This window comes from Vicugna pacos, chromosome 35, assembly GCF_048564905.1.
Source record: "Vicugna pacos chromosome 35, VicPac4, whole genome shotgun sequence".
Lineage (NCBI taxonomy): Eukaryota > Metazoa > Chordata > Mammalia > Artiodactyla > Camelidae > Vicugna > Vicugna pacos.
The window spans coordinates 21,496,775-21,520,996 of record NC_133021.1 but is presented as its reverse complement, the minus strand read 5'-3'; the positions used below and the strand labels follow the sequence as shown (position 1 = coordinate 21,520,996).

At 36.0% G+C, this 24,222-nt stretch overlaps 1 protein-coding gene across 3 annotated transcripts in view; it reads right to left on the bottom strand.

The window, feature by feature from the left end:
- Positions 1 to 295: 295 nt before the first annotated feature.
- LOC140691473 (coiled-coil domain-containing protein 144A-like) overlaps positions 296 to 24,222 on the bottom strand; it is a 29,853-nt gene continuing 5,926 nt past the window's right edge. Inside the window, exons 1-14 of one of the 3 annotated variants that reach the window (XM_072955105.1) lie at positions 20,884 to 20,972; positions 19,336 to 19,420; positions 19,014 to 19,042; positions 18,755 to 18,827; positions 16,762 to 17,007; positions 14,241 to 14,314; positions 12,359 to 13,099; positions 10,096 to 10,250; positions 7,010 to 7,043; positions 6,588 to 6,729; positions 4,213 to 4,426; positions 2,989 to 3,091; positions 1,840 to 2,340; positions 296 to 385 (exon numbers count right to left, since the gene is read on the bottom strand). In XM_072955105.1, coding sequence (XP_072811206.1) covers positions 1,888 to 2,340; positions 2,989 to 3,091; positions 4,213 to 4,426; positions 6,588 to 6,729; positions 7,010 to 7,043; positions 10,096 to 10,250; positions 12,359 to 13,099; positions 14,241 to 14,314; positions 16,762 to 17,007; positions 18,755 to 18,827; positions 19,014 to 19,042; positions 19,336 to 19,372 — 2,301 coding nt within the window. In that variant the 5' untranslated portion in view covers positions 19,373 to 19,420; positions 20,884 to 20,972 and the 3' untranslated portion in view covers positions 296 to 385; positions 1,840 to 1,887. Of the gene's footprint in view, positions 386 to 1,839; positions 2,341 to 2,988; positions 3,092 to 4,212; positions 4,427 to 6,587; positions 6,730 to 7,009; positions 7,044 to 10,095; positions 10,251 to 12,358; positions 13,100 to 14,240; positions 14,315 to 16,761; positions 17,008 to 18,754; positions 18,828 to 19,013; positions 19,043 to 19,335; positions 19,421 to 20,883; positions 20,978 to 24,222 lie in introns of those variants that run through there. The other 2 variants (XM_072955103.1, XM_072955104.1) reach the window with 2 other exon arrangements.

Genomic DNA, 24,222 nt, shown 5'->3' with positions numbered 1-24,222 from the left:
GGATTTCATTGTGAACCACAAGATGATGGATTACAGAGGCTTCCAAAGAGGAAGGTTGAATTCATCTTTTCCAGGCTTAACCTTTTGTTTCTAGATAGTGAAATCTATGGATAAGTCTATGAATTATAATGAGTGCAAAATAATGAAGTATGTTGCAGACTGAGTCAGCAGATCCCGTGACCAACACTCTGCGCTGTACATTCACGGCTGATGTGCTCAATTTCATACATACTTGATCTGCAATTTGGTGTAATTTCCTCTCTAAATGCTGTGTCTTATTTTCTGCATTAGTCTGATGCCGTGCTGTCACCTCCAGGGAAGCTTCCAACATGGACACTTTCTTTCGGGTGTCAGTCAGTTCTTGTTGAAGCCGTCTCACACAGGCCTAAAAAGATAACTCTGTTACTGATTTTTTAAGTCACCTTATCATTCAGTTACATTAATAATATATAACTCCAGCATATGGACTTTGAGAACTATCCCCACAGACATCAGTTCACCTTCTTTTCCCCATAGGCACACATTCCTGTTTACTGACTTTTGTTAAAGACACAGAAGGCGTGGCCCTCCTGCCTTACCGACAGTAAGTTAACTTAGACATGGATGCAGCCCCACCAGCCACTCCCTGCCCCTCCCAGGAAGTGGCTGAGCTTCACCCCCACTGAAGTCTCAAGCAGAAAGGGGTGTGCGGGGGGGATGAGTGGTGGTAAGTTCCACACTGTGGAGCATTCTCCCTCTTACTCATTAGAGGCTTAAGTTCAGAGTTCACATATTCAACTTGGTGCTTAAATCCTTCCAATAGACTCCCATCTCACAATAAAAATGAGGTTATTCCAATGGCCTTTGGGGACCCTAGACAACCTGGCCTCCCCTGCCTCCTGGACTGCAGCTCCTACAGCTCCCCCCACCCCTCCCACTCAGTCCCTTCCTGCCACTCGGGACTCTGGCCACTTCTCCTCAGTCTGAAAATGGGACCCCAATGCCAATCTCGTACAGCACAGACCACTCCAGTTCCTCTGTACTGGACAAACTTAGATCCAAATGACAGTAACTGAGCCTTGGAATGAGAATTGTGAGCAAATTATTTGAAAAAATGTTCAAAGTAAATTATAAATAGACGGGGGAAGACTAAGGCAAACACAGTTTTGCTAAAATTCACATTTGTCCCAAATTATGACTGAATGAAAAGTAGATGCCTTTAAGGAGTGGAGAGGTCACAACAATACATGATTTGAGATGGAAATATTTCTAAATTTAATTCCAATTGACATGAATAAAAATAAAATTATATCAACTAAAAATGTATGAAAAGCTACTGAAGGAAAAGTACTACAAGATGCAGCGTTTACACATCGGTTCATCTGGGAAATCTGGATTTGACTGTCAAGGTGACCCACACAACTGAATCTTCTCTCTCTCTCTTTTCTTTTACTTTTTTTGTTCACACAACTGAATCTTAATTTCAAAATACTCATTTTAGGTATGAGCATTTCATTTATCTGCTTCATCACAATACTAAAATGTGGTGACAGAAAGGTTAAAATGATTTGGGTAGTATAAGACTAAATTACTATTACCTGCCTGTACCTGTCAACAACTTACAGCTTAATCTCTTAAAATTTCAGGTGACAAGGCATATTTACTCAAAGTAAAGCACCTCTCAGGTCTAATTTTTGTTTGCTAGATACAAGATATGCTTTTAGGCTGCTTTACAGTGTATATATTTATAGCCCACGCATTTTTAACATTCAACTGGTTTCAACATTTAGCTTTCATCAGATACTACTTTGAATTTTCTTTGAGGAAGTCTGAAAATTAGTTCTGTTTCTGGGTACTTACTTGCATTTCTGCTCTGTCAGTTTCATACTGATACATTCTGTCTTTTACTCATTTGCATTCATTGATTGATTGCTTGTTTCCTTCCTCCAGCATCAGAAGTTGTTTACGCATGGCTTTACTCATATGATCTGGAAACGGCTCTGGGGTATTAATTGTCTTCTTACTTTTCGCTTCATTTTGAACAACATCCAGTTGCTGTTGAAGCAACATGTTTTCACTTTGTAGTTCACACAATCTCTCCTCCAAGGATGCCTGCTCTCCAGTGTATTTATTGACTTTCCCTTGTTTGCGCTGATACAAGGGTTCAATTTTCTTGTTTGAACACTGGGCTTGGCTTTGGTCTCTATGCACACATTCTAACACCGTCACTGGTCTAAGAGCATCTCTCCTGGGATGTAGCTCAATTTCTGGGCCACGGAATTGACTTTCAGCTTCAGAAAGTTGCCGAGGAAGCACCTTGCCATTATCTTTTGGGTCAGACACCTCAAAATTCATTGTGTCCTGTAAGTGAAACCACTCATCTCTTACTCTTTGAACTGTACACAATAAACTGACATATCACAATTTCCTTTGAAGTGAAAGACTAATCTTCAAGTTTATACAACAAAAAAAGCTTGCAATAACTGGATATCTAACTGGAAAAACTTAAGGTGGATACAAATCTCAAACTTTAAACAAGCAGAAATCCCCAAAAGTTCAAAAATTTAATTAAAGACAGTGAATCCATGAAAGTAAAAAAGAAATCACAAAAGAATATTTAAGCAGCTCAGAACTGGAAAGGCTTCTCTTTCTCTGAAATACAACAAACCCAGAAGACTTAAAATAAAAAATTAATAAATCTGACTACACTTAAAAATTATATCTGATATCTAATCTTTACAGCTACCCCCTCAGTAAGAGCCTTAGCTCTGATTATATAACAATTTACCTTCCATTCCTTCATTCAGAAAAGACACAGAGCATCTACTAGATGCCAAGAACACCAAGAAATTAGTAAGTTAAGCTCTAAATGTCATAGTTCATATTTAGGTTGAGATAATTTTTTAAATTTGTTTTAAATGAAAATATAGATTAATTCAAAGGAATATTATAAATAATATTGATGAAACAGTGTTAGAGATATGAAATTTTCACCTAAGACTAATTTACCTGACTCGGTTTATTCCTTATGCTCTTCAGTTCAAATTCTAGTGGTTGGACAGTGTTTTCAAGTTGCTGTTTCGGGAAAACTTGTTCACTGTATTGTTTCTCCCTTAAAATTAATTTTGTTAGAAAATGAAAAGTTCATTTTATGATCTGGTTCTTCACATGCCGGTTTATTACCCTAATGGAATTTCTATGTTCTCATTTTTTTTTTCATTTCTAAGTCTCACATTTTAAATTCCTCACTTCAATCTCTTCATAAAGATATATATATATTTGTAAAGTAGCAATGATAAGACATAATGCTACTGAGTTTCAGTCAAGAGTAACTCTGGTGAATAGTGTAGGAAAGAAATTTTGCAATTATTCAGTAAGGTATGAGTTGAAAATTACCCTTTTTTCCCCCCACATAGTCATAAATTACTCCTTTATTAGAACAGAGAATTTAGTTACTAATTAAGAGGAGTTGCTGTTTAGAAACAAGTTTATAAGTTCATGAGAAATAAAATTTCAACTTCATGAAATATTACAGGTACTCCTAAATGATCTACAGTGGGAGGTAACATCCACAGATGTCTTTTCCAGAACACAGATCCGCTAATTAGCATAATCCAAGGCGAGGCTGGGGAGTCTACTCCCTGACGCCCTACACTTTATGTTTCTTCTTTTGCAACACTTTGAACTTACCTTGTTGACTATTATTTATTTAGTGAATCATTTTTAAATCCCTTTTGAAACAAGGCAGGATCCATAGTAAGTAATTAAACAATAAAGAGTAATCGGTATTTTCAGCATAGACCTTTGAACTGATCTTATCTCTGCATGAGAGAGATGCTGAAGAAACTAACCAGTAATCACTTTCCACTTTACTTTTTATTCCATCTATTCATATGTCAAGAATAAAACTGCATAAATTTTTTTTTGTTTCTGCCTTGAGAGAATCGTTCATTTCATAATTCTGCAAGTGGGAATGTGAAGTAATATGAATTTTCTGGAGGACAATTGAGAGATAAGGATCAAAGGTCTTTTTTTAAAGAAATATAGAATGAGGAGATATATATATATATATTGCTGTGTTATTTCCAAGAGTCTCATATTCCACAATACTAAAGAAAATTTCTCCCCTGTAAAATCCCAAAAGGTCAGTTAGCAATGGTAAGACTTCTCCTACATATCTACAGTATTAAATACAGAGTTCAAAGATTTCTTCAAAACCAAGAAATTCAGTACCTCAGGCTGCAGAGCTCTCGTTCCCACGCCACATTTTGACCTTCTAACTGTGAATGCATTTCTCTTGCTTCCGAAAGCTCTTTTTGCAGCTTGTTAACCTTATTTTCCATTTTTCTAACTTTTCCTCTAAGCAGTTCACAGTCAGATTCTTTGCATTCTATTAAGCTTCCGAATGAATGAACTGCATTCTGAATTTTCAACAAGGTAACATAATCTGCATTAGGAAGAAAACACAAATAGAAATAAAATGAATGAGTAATTTTTGTGTATGAAGGACTGTGCATTTCGCATTCACTCATCCACACATTGAACAGATGGTGCTGAGCATCTATTCTGTGGAAGACATTCTTCTAAGCTCTGCGGATATTAAAAGAATGACAAAGTAGTATTGTGAACATCATGTAAATAAATCTGACAATCCAGATGAAGTGGGTAAATTCCTCGAAAGAGAGAAATTACAGAAGCTCAATTAAGAAAGAACACATAAGCTAAAAAGCCCTATATCTTAAAAACCAAAACGAAAGTCTTGTTTAAAGACCTGACCACAAAGACAATTCCAGTCCCAATGGTTACACTGGTGAATTCTACCCAATATTTTAGGAAAATTTAATACCAGTTCTACACAAATTCTCCTCAAAAAATGAAGAGGAAGAAATATGTCCTCATTCTACAAAGCTAGCATTAACCTGAATCCAAAACCAGACAAAGATATTACAAGAAAGAAAACTAATGTCATGAAAATGGAGGTAAAAATTCTAAACAAGAGATCAGCAAATTAAATCCAACAATACAGGATAATTCATCATGGCCAGGTGAGGTGTATCCCAACAATGCAGGGCTGTTTTAACACGTAAAACTCAATTAATGTTATTCATCATATAAACAAACTAAAAAAGAAACACCATATGATCATGTCAGTGGATAAAGGAGGCACTTCCCAAGCCTCAACATCTTTTCCTGATAAAAAACTTCCAGCCAACTAGGAACTACGGGAACGTCTTCACTATGACAAAGATCTGTCCTAACCCTACAGCCTGGCACCATATGTAGTGGTGGAAAACGGAATGCTTTTCCCAGAAGGTGAGGAACCGGACAGGAATGACTTCTCTTACTCCTCCTACTCAGCACTATACTGGAGCCAGTGCAATCAGGCAAAATAAAGAAACAAAAGGCATCTGGATGGGAAATGAAGAGGTAAAACTGTCTGCTAGTCAGCGGGGAATATGATTACATGGTGCGAGTCAGCTAACTCCAACCTGTTGGCTGGGTTGCTTGCTTTGGTAAATAAAGTTTTACTGAAATACAGTCACGTCCATTAACTTCTGTATTGTCTATGGCTACTCTTGTTGCAACAGTGACAGAGCTGATTAGCTGTGACAGAGAATGCATTCATTGGCTGCAAGTCTTAAATGTGAACTATCTTTAGTAAGACAGTAGTTTAAAGAAGAAAAAGCTTGACCACCTTTGGTTACATAGAAAATCTGAGAGAATCCATAAAAAGGCTACTAGAACTAATCAATGGGCTCAGCCAGGTTGGAGGGCACAGAGTCAGTATACAGAAATCAACTGTATTTCTATCATCAGAAACTAAAATTTAAATTATATTATTTTAAAACAGACAAACAAACAAAAATATACGACTTACAACTGCACTGAAAAATAAGAAATATAGGTAAACTCATGAAAGACGGAAAGACCCAGACACTAAAAACTCTAAAATATTACTGAGAAAATCAAGGAAGACCTATATAAGTGGAGAAATAAACTTTGTTCGGGGTTAAAAATGCCATATTGTTAAGAAGTCAATTCTCCCCAAATTAATCTACAGATTCAACATAATCTACATCTAATGTCCAGGACACTAGCAGACTTTTCTTTTTCTCATTGACAAGCTGATTCTAAACTTCATGTGGAAAGAAGGGAAATAAAATGAAACAAGATGAAGCCAGAGGACTGTGGCCTTTAACCATGGAGCTGTGAGAAGCAGGAGCTGGATTTTAAGCAAGGGGGTAACAAAGATCTGAATTTTAAAAACTATCTAGTAATCATGGTTGCGGTGTAGACCAAGGTTCCAGGAGGTGGAACGGCAGAGAAGAAAGTCCTGAGGTGATTTCAGCATTCTAGGAGGGAAGCAGTGATAACCCTGACCTTGGGTGAAGGCGTAGGGGCAGCAGAGTCAACAGAAAGCACAGGGAGTGGGAACGGCCACAGCCCCTGGCTGGCAGCACAGAACACGTCTGATTCTGCTGTAACACAAAGCAGGTTTCTGAGGCGCAGCGGACTGTAATATATCCTTGCTCTCTGGGGCAGTACTAGGTGTGCACAAGTTACCACGAGATACTTAAAAAGGCTTTGTAGTCATGCGGGGGTCCTACCTTTACTCTCCAGGCCAAGTTGTTCGATTAGCCTCAGGGTATTCTTATAATTAGGGTAAAGCGACTCGCGGTCCTCGGGAGCTGTTTCCGGTGACAGAGTTAAGTCATCGAGGTCATCCACAGAATTCACCTGCTCTTTGACCTATAAATAAATAATGCTATTTCACAGTGTCTCCAACATAGTTATAAAATATGCTCAGTGTACTGAGGTGATAAATATCCATCTTTTTATGAGAGCAAAAACACAGACTCTTCTTGAAAGAACTGATTTTTGTCAAAAGGCTAACTTTATCAATACTGTTTCTAAATTATTTTTAAGTAAATATCTCTACAACAAAGGAGGATTTTCTGTTTTTCCACTCTATCTTTTATAAATTTTTTTACTATAGGATAATATTTTTATAATTAATATTTTACTATACCTTGTCCTTTTTAGCAGATGTTTTCTTTGAAGACCTAAAAAAAAAAAGCAATTCATTTCAGCCAAATACTAAATATTGAAAATACAAGAAATATGTAAACCTATTATTTTTTATATAAAATCTTTGCATTGATAATTAATTTTCAATAAAAGGGATTAAACAAAAAATGGAAACCTTAACATTAAAGGACAAAGAAAGTATATCAATTATATTATTAACAAAGTATTAAATTTAGATCAAGTGGACAAACAAAGGAAAAGGAAAAACAAGGTTACTTGCATTATTTGATAGGAAAAAATATACCAGGATTTTCTTGTTGTTGTCATTTTCAATAAAAACTGGTATTTAAGGCACTAAAACCTATTTGGAAAGTATTACTTAAGTTCTTATATGAAAGAAACCCTTTTCTAATAATCATGAAATTAGCTTTTTCGAGGACTTAGTATGCAACTACTATGCATTATTATCAGGACTTCACATGTCTTAAAGACATTTTAATCCTCTCAACAATCCTGGGAAGTAGGTAATACATTAGGTACTTTACCCAGGAAGAAAATGAGGCACAGAAAGGCTAAGTCACTTGCCGAAGCCCGTATGTCTGCCCAGAATTCCAACCCAGGCAATCTGGCTTCAATACTTGCATTTCACAATATGCTAAGAAAGTAATATTTATTTTTTAAGTATTTTAACTAATATAGTAAATGAATCTCTATTATTATTCTATGTCTAGGTATAGTTATAAATAATAATTTCTGGGGCATATATCCAGAAGGATCCCTACTTCAAAATGACACCTGCACCCCAATGTTCATAGCAGCACTATTTACAATAGCCAAGACATGGAAACAGCCTAAAGATCCAACAGATGACTAACTAAAGAAGATGTGGTATATTTATGCAATGGAATACTATTCAGCCATAAAAACTGACAACATAACGCCATATGCAGCAACATGGATGTTCCTGGAGAATGTCATTCTAAGTGAAGTAAGCCAGAAAGAGAAAGAAAAATACCATATGAGATCACTTATATGTGGAATCTAAAAACACAAACAAAACAAAACATAAATACAAAACAGAAGCAGACTTATAGACATAGAATATAAACTTTTGGTTGCCAAGGGGACAGGGGTGGGAAGGGACAGACTGGGATTTCAAAATGTAGAATAGATAAACAAGATTATACTGTACAGCACAGGGAAATATATATAAGAACTTATGGTAGCTCACAGCAAAAAAAAAATGTGACAATGAATATATGTATGTTCATGTATAACTGGAAAATTTGTGCTCTACACGGAATTAGACACAACATTGTAAAATGACTATGACTCAATTAAAAAAGTTAAAATAATAGTAATAATAATTTCTGAATCTTAACACCTATTTTTTAAAAATAAAAAGACTTTAGACCTAGGCAATACTGGAAATCAACTTTCAATAAAGATTTGCTTTTGCTGAAGAAATTAATCAGTGGGCATTCACTACCCATTCAGCTGTTTGTTCATGCATTTGACATGTCCTTATGGAGCAAACAAAACATGTTAATAACACTTTTGGTACAGGAATGATGGCTTTTGTAATTTAGAACTTAGTACTCCAAAAGTAATCATCTGTGATAGACTGTTAATAGTTTATTATTCTATTGTATATAAACAAAATCTTCCCCTTCTTCCTAGAATCTAAACAAATATTAAGTTAATATAATCTGATAGTTTACAATAGCATACAAAACCATAGCCACCCATGATGATACTGTCAAAGACACTATAATATCTAGAATCATCAAGGAATGATTAAACCCTATTCAGTATGGCCTAAGTGTGTGTATAGTTATTATGAGTATACAATTTTTAAAAATCTATGTACAATAGTGTAACTTTAAAGTCATTATCTGCATATTCAATTGTGTAAGAATATTACACTTCAGAACCAATGAATAAGCCCTTACAACTATACATGAATAGAAGTTTACTACAATATTTTAAAGATAATGTAATATAATCAATACACTTTCTAATATCGGAAATGCAAACAAGGTTAAACTGAAAAACATGTCTTCTATGGAATCAATTCCAACAGCATAGAGACATACTCTACAAACTACCATCTTATCATTAAAAAAAAGGGGGGACCCTCACGAGCCCCACATCCCCCTTCAGTTATCACCCAGTCCTCTCCTGCCTTCCCAGTGAATGTTCTCTAAGGGGTTGTTTAGACTGATTCACTACAGCCCATGGGGACGTATTATTGAAACTTCTTCTGGTCAAAGGCACTTGTCCTCATCTTAACCTTTCGGCAGTGTTACTCTGATAGTTGAGAAATCCCTTGCCTAGGCCTTTGCACTATATGATGCTGTTCTATTTCCAGAGAAGATAATCACTGCCAATGTCTTCACCTAGAAATAAAGAATTTGTAGATTTTCCCTGCCATGACCTAGATCTCCTTCACTTAACCTGCTGTTGTCATTCATGTGTAGGAGACCACCCGCCAGTGAGACAGTCTTCTCAAATACATGTGAAGTCACAGATGCTTCTAATGTCTGTTTTCCACTTTCATTCTTCTTTACTTCCTTCATAGGCAAGCCAGGAGAGCTACTTTAAAACAATCTATAAAAAAGCCAATTTAAAAAAAAATACTACTAATAAATTTAAAAAAAAACAATTTTTGTAAAATTCCAACTCTTACCCATCTTCAGTCATTTATTAATTCACAAAATGGTTATCAAGTGCCAAACATAGGCAAGGAAATAGAAATTCTTGCTTCAAAGACAGATATACAACTATGATACAATGTGATATGCAAGAGCTGACATATGGAAAGTAATAAGTGAGCATAAGGAAGACTTTACAGAAGAGGGGAAATAAACAGGTCATGAGCGAAAGAGACAGGAGGAAATTATTCTACCTAAGAGATTAGAATGTGAGCACAAAGATTAGGCATTTGGCATCTAGGAGTGTCCTCGGAACCTGGAAGGAAGAGTGCAAAATACATGGAAGCAAGTACAGAGATGAGACTGGGAAGAAATTCTGAACAATACTAGGAAAATAATAATTATCTACTGTTGAACATTGATATAGGCTTACCTATCAGAATTTCCTTTCTGCAGAGCAGGAAACTGCTGGTCATCAGTTTTTCCCCTCTTCCTCCGCTGAGTTAGTCCTTTATAACAGTTGCCATCACACATGGTTTCTGATGCTTTCAGTTCACCACTTTTGTTCCTGTTCTCTTCTACTTTAACCTTTAGTGAAAGTTTGATTTTAAAAAAGGTAATTATTACTTTATTCATGATAAAGACTTTGTTTTCATTCATTTTATCATTTGACTCAGAGTTTGCCCTGATTTCAATTGATTAAAATATTTTTGTGCTTATTTTAATTTTATTATTTCAAGACATTGAAATGTTTGTAAATTCTGCTTCTTTCTGTTTGAGGAAAAGAAACAGAATTTCCAAACTTTTAAAAAGGCTTTCTTAATGTTGTGCTGTTACATCCACTCTTCTGCATGTGAATGGCAGAGACAGAGAAATAAAAAGTCAAAGGCACAAAATTTGTCCTCTTCTGTCTTTACCACCTAGATTTTGTATTAAACAGTCAGATTTAGAAGATGTCACACCTTGGTGCTTCAGTAACAGAAAGGGAACAATCTTCTTTCTGTGCTAAAGCTATCCTTTCCCCACTACTTTTTATAATTCTTCTTTCATTTGGATCCTGGGGTATCAAAAAAGTGGTGTTTAATAAAATATATTAACCCAAGTTTACCAAAAGGAACAGAGTGAAACTGATGAATTGCCAGTTAGTGTGGAATTCTGCAAAAGGAATAATGCTCCCCAATTTCACATTCAATAACCATGACCATTTTGTAGCTACAGGGCATAGGAGTAATGAGTGATCTACCTTAGCCCCACTGTCTACTGATAATGGGAACACAACCAAGAAAGTTTAAGTGATTTGTCCAAAGCCCCTAAAGCAGCGATCTTCAGCATTTCACGGTGTCAAAAGAGATGATACAATTCTATAACACTGAATCTAATAAATTACCAAATAAATTCATCAGATTGATCAGATAAGTTAAAAGTGTGACTTTGGCAAAGCTGGTGGCAGGGCTCATCTCCTTTTTCTATTAAAGGAGAATACCTTCAGATTTCTGTCTATCTTTCACACTCTTTGCACTCACACAAAAGAACACACACACACATTTAAAAAATCCATTACTAGAAGTAAAGAAAACCATTCAGTGCATCTCAAAACTCAAGATTTCTCCTTTGGAGATAAATACTGATTTTTTTTTTTTTTTTTTTTTTTTTTGCTGAGGGTTCATACTACCTATATGATAAAATCATCATGTAAAAACTTACTACATTTTATTAAATAATACAATGTAAGGGTCTGACTCAACAGAAACACCCAAGAGTGGTGATTCAAGAATATGTGGGAGCACATGTATTTGTTCTTAAGAATATCTCAAAGTGGCCATGATGGAATTCGAAGTGTCCAGTGATCAGTGAGACAGATAAGCCCGCACTCACTAAAGCACAATGAATGGATCAGTTTAGTGAGAGTGTGTGCTTATATCCCTTCTCTCATTCACTGCTTCCTTCCCATTCTATGGAAATGTAAATTTTATTTAAGCCAATAGATTAAAAACACAAACAAACAAACAAACCTTGAGCTTATTATACTTCCTAAGCCATTTCACTTGCGTTTATTCTGGCTCAGAAGGTCACGTGCCACACAGCTGAATTACTTTCCCACTTCATATGAAAGACTGACACAGAGACTTATGTTGATTAAGGAACCAAACCCAGGAAAATACTTCCCTGAATTCCTGTTATTTAGATGGCAGAAATAGTCTGTTTCTACACAATTACATATTTAGATCACCCCCATTATATACATAAGCTATTTTCATAAGTGGAAAATCAGATCAGATATGGATCAGAATGGAAGAGATGATTGATAAAGAGAATAACCAGAGTAGCAGCAAAGGAACCTCTACCTCTTTTTGAAGCTGAATTTTCTTTTTCCAAAGCCAGGAATTCTACTTGTAACGTGCCTACCTCATTCTTAAACCATTGCATATCTTGGTGTAACTCTTTTAGATATACTTTGTTCTGTTACCATTTGATGGAGAAGAACTCACATCTCCTAATTCGGGGTCCATGATTTTAGAGTTATTAGCACCACAGTTATCTGCAAGCGATGGCTACTGGAGCTGGTCTTGTATTGGTTTCGTTTTCTTATAAGTATTTGAAACAGCAGACATATCGTGACTTTTTATCTGAATCATGTGTTTCATCTCACTGGAGCGGGAAAGCCACAAGCCAAAAAGGCTTTTTGGATCACTTACCTGAGGTGCGTGTCCAGTGTCTGATTTCCAGGGAGCACTCTGGCTCCTTTTTTGTTTTCTTTTCGTAACAAATTCTTGGTCTTCTTTCACCATAAGTCGGACTTGGTCCCTTACTTCTTTTTCTCTATCATTATAAAAACCCTCCTCATTTTTATTAAAAACATATTCAGTGTCTGGTTTATCATTTTCAGTTAACTTATTTTCATTTAAATAAAGTTTTGAAGATGACTGGCAACCATACTTTGCCGAACCAGACTTGGAGTAAGATGGAAAAACATTTTCAAGACTGGGTTCTTCGTGTTGAGGGAGCGCCTGGGATCCTGCAGAGACAGAGGCTCCAGGCGCATCTTTTTCCTCAGAATCGCATATATTATTTGTCATATTGGAAGGTAGTTCCTTTAAGTCACCATGTAGTTCAGAGTTGTCATGTAGTGACTCTGCCTTATGATGAAAAGTAACTTTGCATTTTTCACGGATTTTACTGACTTTCTGATTTAACTTCTTTGTGATAAATTTTGTATTATTTTTCCAGTCTAATTTGCCTTTTTTGACCCACATGTCCTCATGCTTCTCCACACAAGAATGTTTTGAAGATACAGGTACGTCCTTTCTGTCCTGTTCCTTATTCATTCCTGGTTCTCCAGGCATTTTTTGCAGATGCACAGGTGAAAGATTAATCTGCCTGATTTGACCTTCCGATTTCTTTTCTTTCACAGTGCATGCTTGTAAAACACATGTATCCTTAAGTAGTCAAGTACAGATAAAGAAAAATTAGAAAATAATTAAAATTTAACAAACTTCTTAATCTATGGCTACTCACAAACTAAGAAGTGAAAAATAACTTGCCTTAGCCTTGAAATAGGAGAAAAATAGGAACTCAGAAACCTAACTTTGTCACTGTTTGTTTGAACTAAACAATTCATACATGTTAAATCTACCAAGAATTAGAGATTAGGTTTTTAACATTACAAAAGCTTCCTCACTAAAAAATATTTCACCTCACATACCTTAAATAGTGAGCCCCTCCAGTGCATGTAAAGATTTTTTAAATAGAACTAATAACTGGAGAATAGGCAAACTGTAAATTATTATGTGCCAAAATCAATTAACATCAATCAGAAAGAGGAACAGATTCCTGAATTTTTATGCAAACTATATACTATGGTAGTGATCTATCTCAATATGTATTATCTGCATCCATCCAGGTGTATTATACTCTAATATTCACTAGTGAGAGTGAATAAAAGAATTTTTAATAATATTTACTGATTTCGTACCCTGAAATGAAATAAATTAGAAAGGTTTTGTTTGTTCCCTAACAGCAAAGGTCCAATCCTGGAAGGTTTGATTCTCTTCATAGGCAGTTGGGTTGACTCTATGACCCCTATTTCTCCCTGATTGTAGATTCTGAAGTCAATTACATAGAGATCGCAAGACAGAAGAAATCTTTCATCTTGGCATCAATGACTTGTAATTTGAAACTGCAAATTTTGGACCACTGGGAATGACTGTTCCTTACATGAAACTAACTCAGTGTCCATCACTGCTATATTGTTTACAATTTCAACTACTTAGTCACATGATTTAATATTTGATATCACCTTCTTTATCATGTGAGGCAGTTATAAAAATGGAAGAAGTAAACAATATTCAGGAAGGTTTTTTGCCTCAATTCCAAGGATAAAGTTTAACTATAAATTATTATAGACCCTAACAATACTTTAAGCTTTGTAACTAGATAAAATGCTATTAAAAACTAAATATTAAATAATTATTTATTGACTCTAAAAATCTAGTTTGAAAGGCAATTTCTTTTGAACTGTGTTATTAAAGCACAGAAAATAATATTAAACCAGAAATTTAAATTTACATTTTTACATACCTGTGACTGGTTGTTTTCACTTCCATCAAGTCCTTCTTGCTCTTCCTTAGATGTCATTTCTAAGTCTAGGTCTGCTGAAAAATGAATATGCTTAATTAAAATTAACTACTTAGAACAGCTAGATAAAAGGCATCATCTTTATAAAGACAGATAAAAAACATTTCATCAATTGACAGTTTAAATTAAGCTTAATCTTTAGCTGAACAATTACTTTTTTAAGAAATATTTCTAGTTATCTAAAACTTCAACAAAGTATTTGGGAAATACTAGATGTTACCAGATTAAAGGCACACAAACATTTCAAAGTTTCATTCGCAAATTCATCCACCAGACATGAACAAAGCAAAGAGAAAGAGAACAAAATTTAAAACTACAGTAGAAATATACAAAGTCACAATAGACTCAATTCTCTACCTCCTAACTACCTTTTTAACAACATACCAAGCTTCAAGAGCAATGCTATTCATGGTTCCCAAAATTACTGTTACTTTTTAAGCTTTTATCTTTCCTTAATCTGAAATGTTTCCCTCTATTGTTCTGACAAATTCCTTTTCCTCTTTTAAGACTCAGCCTGCTTTGTGAAGTCCTCCTTGATTACAGCTATCTTTCTACAGAGACACAGGGATCTTTTTCCTTGGAGCTACCGTGGTACTTCACAGATTTTTCTAGTGTATCTTCATCAGCTGAGCTGTAAACTATTTCTTTACATGTCTATCCTCTTTGCTCCTATGCTGTAGAGGACAAACTCTTAAAAGTACCTTTGTATAAACAGTCTTTGTATATTTTACTCAATAATTACTTATTGAGCGTCTGCTTTAGCAGTAGGCACTGGAGTTTAAAGAAGAATGTGGATAAAAGGTGTCAGGGATGGCTTTTCTAGAGAGAATGCCTGAGCTGAGACTTCAACAGTGAGGTCAGCCAGCTTCCCAGGAACGCGGGACAGGAAAGGAAGAGAGCATGCAAGGCTGGGCAGGAAGGGAGAGACGCACATGAGAGGGTCAATATTTGTGTGAAATACAGGGCAGGTGAGGAGGGCTTCACCAGCAGCTCAGAACACCAGAGCAAAGGACAGAGGGCGCTAGAGATGGAGAGCCAGGCAGAAGTCAGACCATGAAAGCCTTACCTGTCCCTGTAAGATGCCTGGACATTAATATGCTTTAAAGAGTGTTTCATAGTCATGTGTGCATTTGAGATAGATCACTCTACGTACTGCAGGAGGGATGAATTTAAAGGGCATAAAAATAAATGGAGGGAGACAAATTTGAAGGCATTGATAATGCAAAAAAAAAAAAAAAAGATGCAGGCTTGAACTGAGGGAATGTTTCCAGAAATATTTAGGATTTAAGATTATCAGGGCCCAGCACAGAATCTTTATTAAATAAATAAATGCATGACTACTGGGTCCCTGGAGAACTAGACTCTGTTTATTACTTTATAAAAGATATCAACTGAGAAGAGACATGATCTGCATGAACTATTTTCAGTTGCTTCTATTTCTGTTGTAGTTTTTCTGTTTCACATCTTCCCATGTTGAGGGAGCTCATGTAGGTGTCTTAAGTCCTGCTTTCTGGATCTCCCAAGCTCATGAATAAACAAGAGCAAACAAGTCACTTGTTTGGTTTAAAAAAACTTTGAGTTTATAGCTTATAGTCACTACTATAGAAGATAATTGAGAGTCTTTTTAAATATGACATTAATTCTACAGATAAGGAAAGAAAAGAAGATAAAACTATAGGAGTAGAAAAAATATTGTACGATTTATTACTACAGCTCTGATCATATCACTGATTAAGGTACTAAATTAATTGATATATAAAGTAGAACACATACTAGATGTGGTTAACCAACAGACTGGGTATCCTAGAAGAACTAGAATTGATATTCCATACATTATTTTTAAGTGATAAAGCACTCCTTAAAAACCAATATCCTTTTTGACCGATCAATCCATCAAAAATAATAAAAGAAGCTGATATACTATGTGGACAGTTAAAAAGGAGGTTCTGTGTAGCAAATTCCCAATGACTGCCACTACTGCTGGGAAAGCCAATTCTAAAATACAGAAAGTCATAGAATATACTAGAAATATTTTGATATTTATTTGCAGAGGTGCTTTTTCAGTTACACTGAATATAGCTGTAACTAATGCTTATAAATTCAGAGCTAGATAAAAATGAAGCTAAGAAGCCATACTTTGAGAAGGGAATCTTTGGATGTCCACCTTGGTTTCCCAACCAGTCACAAAGCTCTAGACACCATCCTCCTCCTACCCGCTCCCAGGACTGTGCTGAATACTAGTCTGAACGGACTCACTTTCTCCTAACCCTCTTTGCTATTTAATATGCTGCTTTGGTCAGAGGATGAATGTAAATGTCATGCCAAAAGGTACTGTCTGCTTGTAGGTTGCATAGAAGGAGTAAACACAAAGGCGATCCTGCCACAAAGTGATTTCTGCAAAGTCAGAGTGTGGTGAAGCCACGCACAGGTGGACTATGGCGAGCTCTCTGTGCTGCTTTATTACCTTCTTTGCTGTTTCTGTTCTCTGGCAGCTGTGATTCATGCAGGCCACGGAGTGCTGCATTTTCTGACAGAGACACGGCTCCAATATTCATCTGGTCTTTATCTACCGGGGCCGTCTGCCTCAGTTCTGTGGGTGCTGACTGGTTTGTGGTCACTGATTGTGATACCAGCAGACATTTATCGACTTTCAAGTGCTTGGTTCTTTGACCAGCCACATTATTGGGTCTCAAACTAGTAGAATCCCAGTCTGAAGAATCCAAAAACAAAGTTTCCACTTATTAGAATGTGAATAACAATACAAGCTTGACTAACTTGTACGAATTCTCTTTCCAGAGCAGCAGCCCCACGTCCGCAGCCCCACATCCTCCTCTCCCCCCAGACACACTGCTCCTTCCCAGCTGGTTGTACTTTACATGTCACTGCTGTTCACATAGGGAACCACTGTCTCTCTTTTTTCTACTTTTAATTCTCGAGTATTACTTATTTGGATTCACTCACACTCTCTATTAAACAGTCTATATTCCATAAGAGCTTTATGAATAATTATGATTCTTCAACATACGAATTTTTTCATTAACAAACTGTATGTCTAACCAGCCATTTACTGGACTTATAAATATGCATGGCAGTACTGTGTCCTAGAGACATGGGCTTTAAGAAAACTTACTGAATGGTACTACTTTAATTAAATGAGACAGTCTTTCCTCAATGTACCAATATCTTCAGAATTCTTTCCTTAAGGCTTGGATAAACATCATAAATTTATTTAAGAAAGGATAGCCTTGAGTGACTAATTTTTTCCATATAAAAATAGGATAAGTCTAGGTACAAACTAGACCCAAAGAGTACAGGGTGCCACGAGACAGGAAATATGCAGCAAAAATGTTTTCCTTTTTTTAAAAGAATTAAGTTGTCAGATTTAAACTTTTTAAGACAAGTTAAAGAAAAAAAGGTAAGAAGTGTAGAAGTGAATTTTAAAGCCCATTTCATCACAAGGGTCCCTTTATCATTTCACATCCATGAATCCTGTTTAAAACAGCAGTTCTCACGTGTCATCTGAGAAGCCCTGGAGCCCCAAGTTCCCTCAATCTAGGGAGTCCACGAGGTCAAAACTATTTTCACAATAATACTGAATGCTATTTTCATTCTCATTCTCCATTAAGTGTGCAGTGGAGGTTTCCAGATACATGAAATGTGATAACATCATAGCTCTAATGACTAATGGAATGTTTGTGTGTGCTTGTATTTTAAATCTTTCAGTTTTATTTTCTAAAATACTAAACATCAATAGATAGAAACCTCTTAAAAGTTCTTTGGAATTCTCAATAATTTTTAATAGTATAAAAAGAATCCTAAGCCCCAAAACTTTCAGGGTTATTGTTTTAAAAGATCATGTCTACCAAATATTAATAATTTTTAATAATCAAAGACACCACCCCCTCCCCCCACACACACTGCTAATCAAAACATCCAGTTGGCTTAAGATCTTCGGGGTAGGGAAACAGCTCAGTGGTAGAGCACATGCTTAGCATGCACAAGGTCCTGGGTTCAATCCCTAGGACCTCCATTAATAAATAAATACAGAAATAAATAAATATGATCAATGTGACAGCACTGAAATAATTAAAGTGAAATATGACTGACATGTTAGCAAGTGAAGCTTTACCCTATGTAAAGGTCAGAATTCAGTTAAGCATTTTAAAACTCTGGAAAAACCTTAGAACCTAATAATCAATCTCTCAGAATCCCTAAGAAATATAGGGATTCCAAACTGAGCACTACAGTGTCTCCCAGCATCAATAGAAACATCTGAGTCAAAGCTGACATTTTAAAAAATCTTTTTCTTATGCTTATATATTTTTTTAATCATGGATGCCAATAATAACATCTGCCTTATTTATGTCATCTTTCAATTAAATTTGAAAAAATGAAAGGAATTAGGAATAAGAAGACTGTACTTCATTTCAGAGTTAAATTTGTATTACAAAATTTACCTGATTTGAATGTTTGTAAATTCTTCATTCCTCCTGTTTTATTAGGAAGAGAATCTTTCACTCCAACTGCAGGCTGAATGGTTTTTGAAACAAACTGATTAATAATGTACATTTGATACAACCTGTAGCAATAATTCAAGGGAGGGAGGGTCTAGCTCAGTGGCAGAGTGCCTGCTTAGCAGTGCATGAGGTCCTAGGCTAAATTCCCAGTACCCACATTAAAAAAAATAATTCAAGATAAAAGTATTAAAGTTTTTACCTTCAAGTGAGGATGCATTTCAGTAGAATCTAAAAGCCAAAAGGGACACATAATCAATTACATGTAAATATGAAAGCCAACTATCCATTCATGCAGAGTTAGTACTGAGTGCAATCCTCATGCTTGCTTTGGAAATGAACACATTAGGTTTCGGTGTTTTGTTTTTGAGGGGCAGTTAGGACAGCAACAAGACAGAAATATGAATCCATTATAGATGCTGAATAAAGAACAGGAATATAGGTTTAACAAAACATGCAGTTAAGATTTCAAAAGTACGATTATGTTTCAAATGACTTTATAAAATAGAAACGTGCACATATACCAATGCGAACATGCAGCCTGAGGAGGAGAAAATCCATCTTTAATCAGAAGAACAAATCATGGCTCCAAGAAGACAAATGTGAAAGCTGATGGTAAAATGCAACAGCACAGCTTTAATGCGACTGACACCATTAGACTACAAGTATTTATCATGCTCTTCAATTTGTCCTATAATTTAGGAAGTCCACAGTTGTGATGGCAGTTCATTTGAATGTGCAATTCACTTATCATCAGAGAAAGTGTGATGAATTGATCAGCTTGGATACACACTTGTAGAATAATAGCTCATAAAAATATTCATTTTTTTCCATACCCACATGGGCTATTGGTATGCCTACATTTCTTGGATCCTCTAGCCATCAAAGTTTCTTGATCCACTCATGCAAGAAAGAATGTATACTGAGTTTTCAGTATTGAAATCTGATGATCAAAAATAAAATATAATTGCCACAGAATTATTAGATATTAAACGTCTTTTATATTTCAAAACCTGTGTAGTATTCACTGAAAAGAACAACTTTAACATTTATGGAATGAACCTTATTAATTTCTTTTGTTTCCTCTAAACACAAGTCTACCCTCTGAGCGTGGTCTGAAGAGCGGCAACAAGGGCATCACCTGAGCTTGTTAGAAATGCAGACCCACTGCTCAGAATGTGCACTTTTCACTGGGTGACTGAGTAAAATTTGAGAAACTCTGGTCTATACCGGGTCTGCTTCTACAGCACTTGGACTTAACTGATCCTTCTGAAATCCAGCCTCACGCGCCTCACTGTAACACTTCCCCAAAAGCTGCATCAGAAGTTGCAGACTTTCCAACGGACTCTTTACCAGGCTCCAGCTCCCCTGACCTCCCCGGATGCACCCTGCTCTCTTCCTCTTTCCCACTCTTCTGTTGGCCTATGAGACACCATCCTATAAGGCAGCAACACGCTGCATGACATGAAGGTCCAGACATTGAGAGCTGACTACACATGCCTGTGCTCACCCACGGCAGGTACCCCCAGCTCTGCGTGATCAGGTACCGCAGTCCTCACTGCCTTCCTAATGATCAGGGGGCGGGGGAGTGGAACATTCTGCTGTGCTTCCCAGACAAGCTTTGGTGCTGGAAGAAGCTCACTTCACATCCATCTCACATTTCAAATACTCTTCTCTTCCTTCATCCAAAGAACTATTCTACATTATCACCTCCTGTCAGAGACCCCCCTCCTTTTCCTTCATTTACTCCCCTCCTCCCTGCCTCTCTCATTTTTTGCTCCCTCCTTCTCTTCTCCTGGTTTCCTGACTGTCCTCAGGTCAAAGAGCATCTTGAAAGAAAACTAACAACTGAGCTCCTCAAACAGCATTCTAGTTTAATCTGTTGCTGATTAAGAAATATAGGAAATATATAGAAAAACATCCGATAAGATATACAATCTACCTCCTTTTCTCCTCTTTTTTTCTCACTGTACGTTCAACAGGTGATTTTATTTGGCTGAGAGAATATATCCAAATTCATGTTTTAAATCAACATTCTGTCAAATGACTTTTTTATAAAATACAGTGCTTACTTTCTATTTGTCCATTTAATGTATTTTTTTCTCCTTGACCTGCAGCTCCAGATAACTGATCAACATGGTTTGGTAGTTGAATCTTGGAGGTACTCTGTTAAAATTAATATTAATAATGAGTTGCATAAAGATTTCCTAATCCCATTCTAAGAAAATATTTGTGTTTCCTACCTTATTATTATTATTTTTAATTTCCTACTTTAAAAGCAATTAGATTTAAAAGCAAGATAAGCATATCCTAGAAACCCAAACATTTAAATAGAAAATTTCATATACACTCTCTAGATCAAGTCTACCTTTTATCTTCAGTTGGCTTTTGACTCTGTAAACTGAGCATGGAAATCCAGAGCAAATATTTTCACAGACAAAATACTGACATGTGCAGATTTCAACAAAGAATTAACTTCAAAACACCTAATTCCATTTTGCATTCCTCAACAAAAGAAAAGGACTTTTTTTAAAAATACATATTTTTATATGTATAACTGAATTGCTTTTTTGTACACTTGAAACTAACATTATAAACTGACTACACTTCAATAAAAAATAAAATTAAAAATATACATATTTAAATATATTCTTTAATAAGTATACGTGCTATAAATTTAAAATGTTTCTTAGGGCAGGTATTGTCTTTAGTATTAAAATAACATACTTGGCATGAAAAGAAGCCTTGGAGTCTGTCATGTTGAATATTAACAGAACACTGTGGAAACTGCTACACTTCAGTAAACAAAGGCTTAGCAGAATCTATTATTTGATAAAACTTTTATTGATAGGAAAAATAGTTGAATAAGGTAGCAAAGTAGAAAGAAAAACATTTATGTTTAAATTAACAGTAGAAAAATTTTAAATGTAGTTATGCAGCTCTTCAAAAAAGTACCATAAGCTTTACTGTAATACAGGAAGAATAAGAATACTGTTTGTTGACCATCCACATGTGCCAGGCCCTTATCATGCACATTCTCTTCTCTACACACAACAACAATAAAAGTGATTCTAAGGACGGACCCACTTGCTGCTTCCTGGCCACTCCAAGATGCTGGAGTACCGTGATGAGCAGATGGGACCCACTGTTCTCTCTGTCCAGAACATCCCTCCCCTGGGCCTTCTTGTGACTGGCTCCTTCCTGTCCATCACCTGGCAGCTTTGGTCACACTCAGCTCTTTTCTGACTACCTGAATTCCACCCTTACTCCACCCCAGTCCTAACTACAAACTCCCCCACTGTTGTCTAACCTAACGCTCTCCACGTTCCTTATATGAAGGCCTTACTGTCCCTGATAAAGGGTTCCTGTTTACTTGTTCTTCTGTTCCTGCCACTACAGCCTAACCCCTCAGCTGCTACATTCAGTGTCTAACTGCCTGATGCATAGCTGGTGTTCAGGAACAGGAATTTATTTAAGGTCAAAACATCTAAAATCCCCAGAAGGCGTCAAGTACCAAAGCACTATATACCTATCGGAGATGTCCGATAATAGTTTACTGACACTTAACATACCCCAAATGAGAACTCCCCATGCCCGCTCCAACTTTCCCATTTTATTGTCCTTCAGATTTTAAAAAAGTGTCCTCAACATTTCAGTAGGTCACTAGTGGCCACTGTGATCATTCTGTCTTACATTTCTATAGCACCCTTTACAATTGACAATGTGTTTTCACATTTGTTACCACATTTTTGTTCATGACACATAACCTGAGAGGTAGGTACCAGTACCGTGTTTTTGCACGAGGTCACTGACATTCAAACAAGTCAGACAAGTGTTTCCAAGATCCCACAGTGGGTCAGAACCAGGATGCTACGTCTGCTGACTTCAAGTACAGTGCCGTGCCACTAGGCAGGAGCTGCCGAGATCCAAGAGTTCAGGCTCTTTTAACCTCTTTCCACGGCTATCACCTTGGAATAGGTCACCTCTACCCTGCACTTAGCTTCCTTCAAGTCCGGTCGCCATAAAGGTAGTCAGTGCACGCTATTTTCCCTACCCGAAATGGGCTGTCCTCAGTAAAACATCACTAAACCAAACTGCTGGTATTTTAACCCCACATATTTATTACTATTCCCCATGCTTTTGCTTCTCCTGAAATGTTCTTTGCAGCTCTAATTGACAATCCAAATATAATAATACTTTGAAGTCACAATCAATGTCTTTTCAAGGTCAAAGTGGTTAAACAAACAAAAACACCATTTTGTGTGTGTGTTTTTTTGTTTTTTTTAGTACAACCTGTTTCTCTCTGAATCTCACTAAGAGTTTGACACATTCATTTATAACAAAGAAACAGCTGGTCCCAGGCTGACCAAGAATTATTTTCTTTAGTTTTTAGAAAATGTAACTTCAGAACCCAAGCCGATTCCCTATGACTTCTAAGCCTTGGTTTTTGCACTACATACACCAGTTTCATTAGGTGAGTCTGGAAAATTAACAGAAGTGCAGTCTGCAGTGGTATGACATGCAGCACGGAATGACTTTACTAACTTTGGGTTAAAATGAGGAAAAAATTTTGCTGGGCAAATGTAAAAGTGAGAAAGTGAAGTCAAAACATCCCTCCATTTATGTTTGAACATGACTAGTCAAGTACAAACTTAAGGCAAGAAAAAAAGGAAAATGTAAGTATAACAAGGTATGTGGAGAAATACATATATTTCAGCATTTATATATAATAGATCGGTGATGTATCAGTATTGTTAGGGATATACTATGAATGAAAGCCTCTGTTTTACCTTTTTATCATATACATAAAAATATATACATTGCATATGCAAGTATATATATTATTCTTCAGCAAATTTTATAAAAATATCAAAATATATGATATATAAAACAAAGGCCTTTGTTCATAGTATATCCCCAATAATACTGACTTGTATTAATCTACAACTGTTTGTTTGTAAATACTACTATTAAGTAAGAGTTAAATTTTGTCACTAGAAGTCACTCAATTGAACATGGTCATCTCTCACTACCTGAGCACTGTGAATTATTACTAGAGAGAAGAATAGATTTTAGAAAGTTCCTAACACATCAACTTTCCACCTAGACAAAGAACAGGTACAGGATTCTAAGGATAATATATAGCTTGAAAAGATATATTGAATGGAACATGAGAGGGGGCTAAAAAGGTTAAAAAGTTTTCATCTCAAATTCTAAGCTCACAACTGGTAGATACTGGAAAACAGACTGCAGCTTATTCCTATTCATCATATACTTCTTATCTATTTCCTTGGCATTTATGACATATTTCCTGTCATAACAACTGAACTTTTACAACCTAAACAAAGGGAATAGAAATTTAAGTCGTATTTTTAGAATTCAAATAGATTTCATTATGACATCGTGTGCAT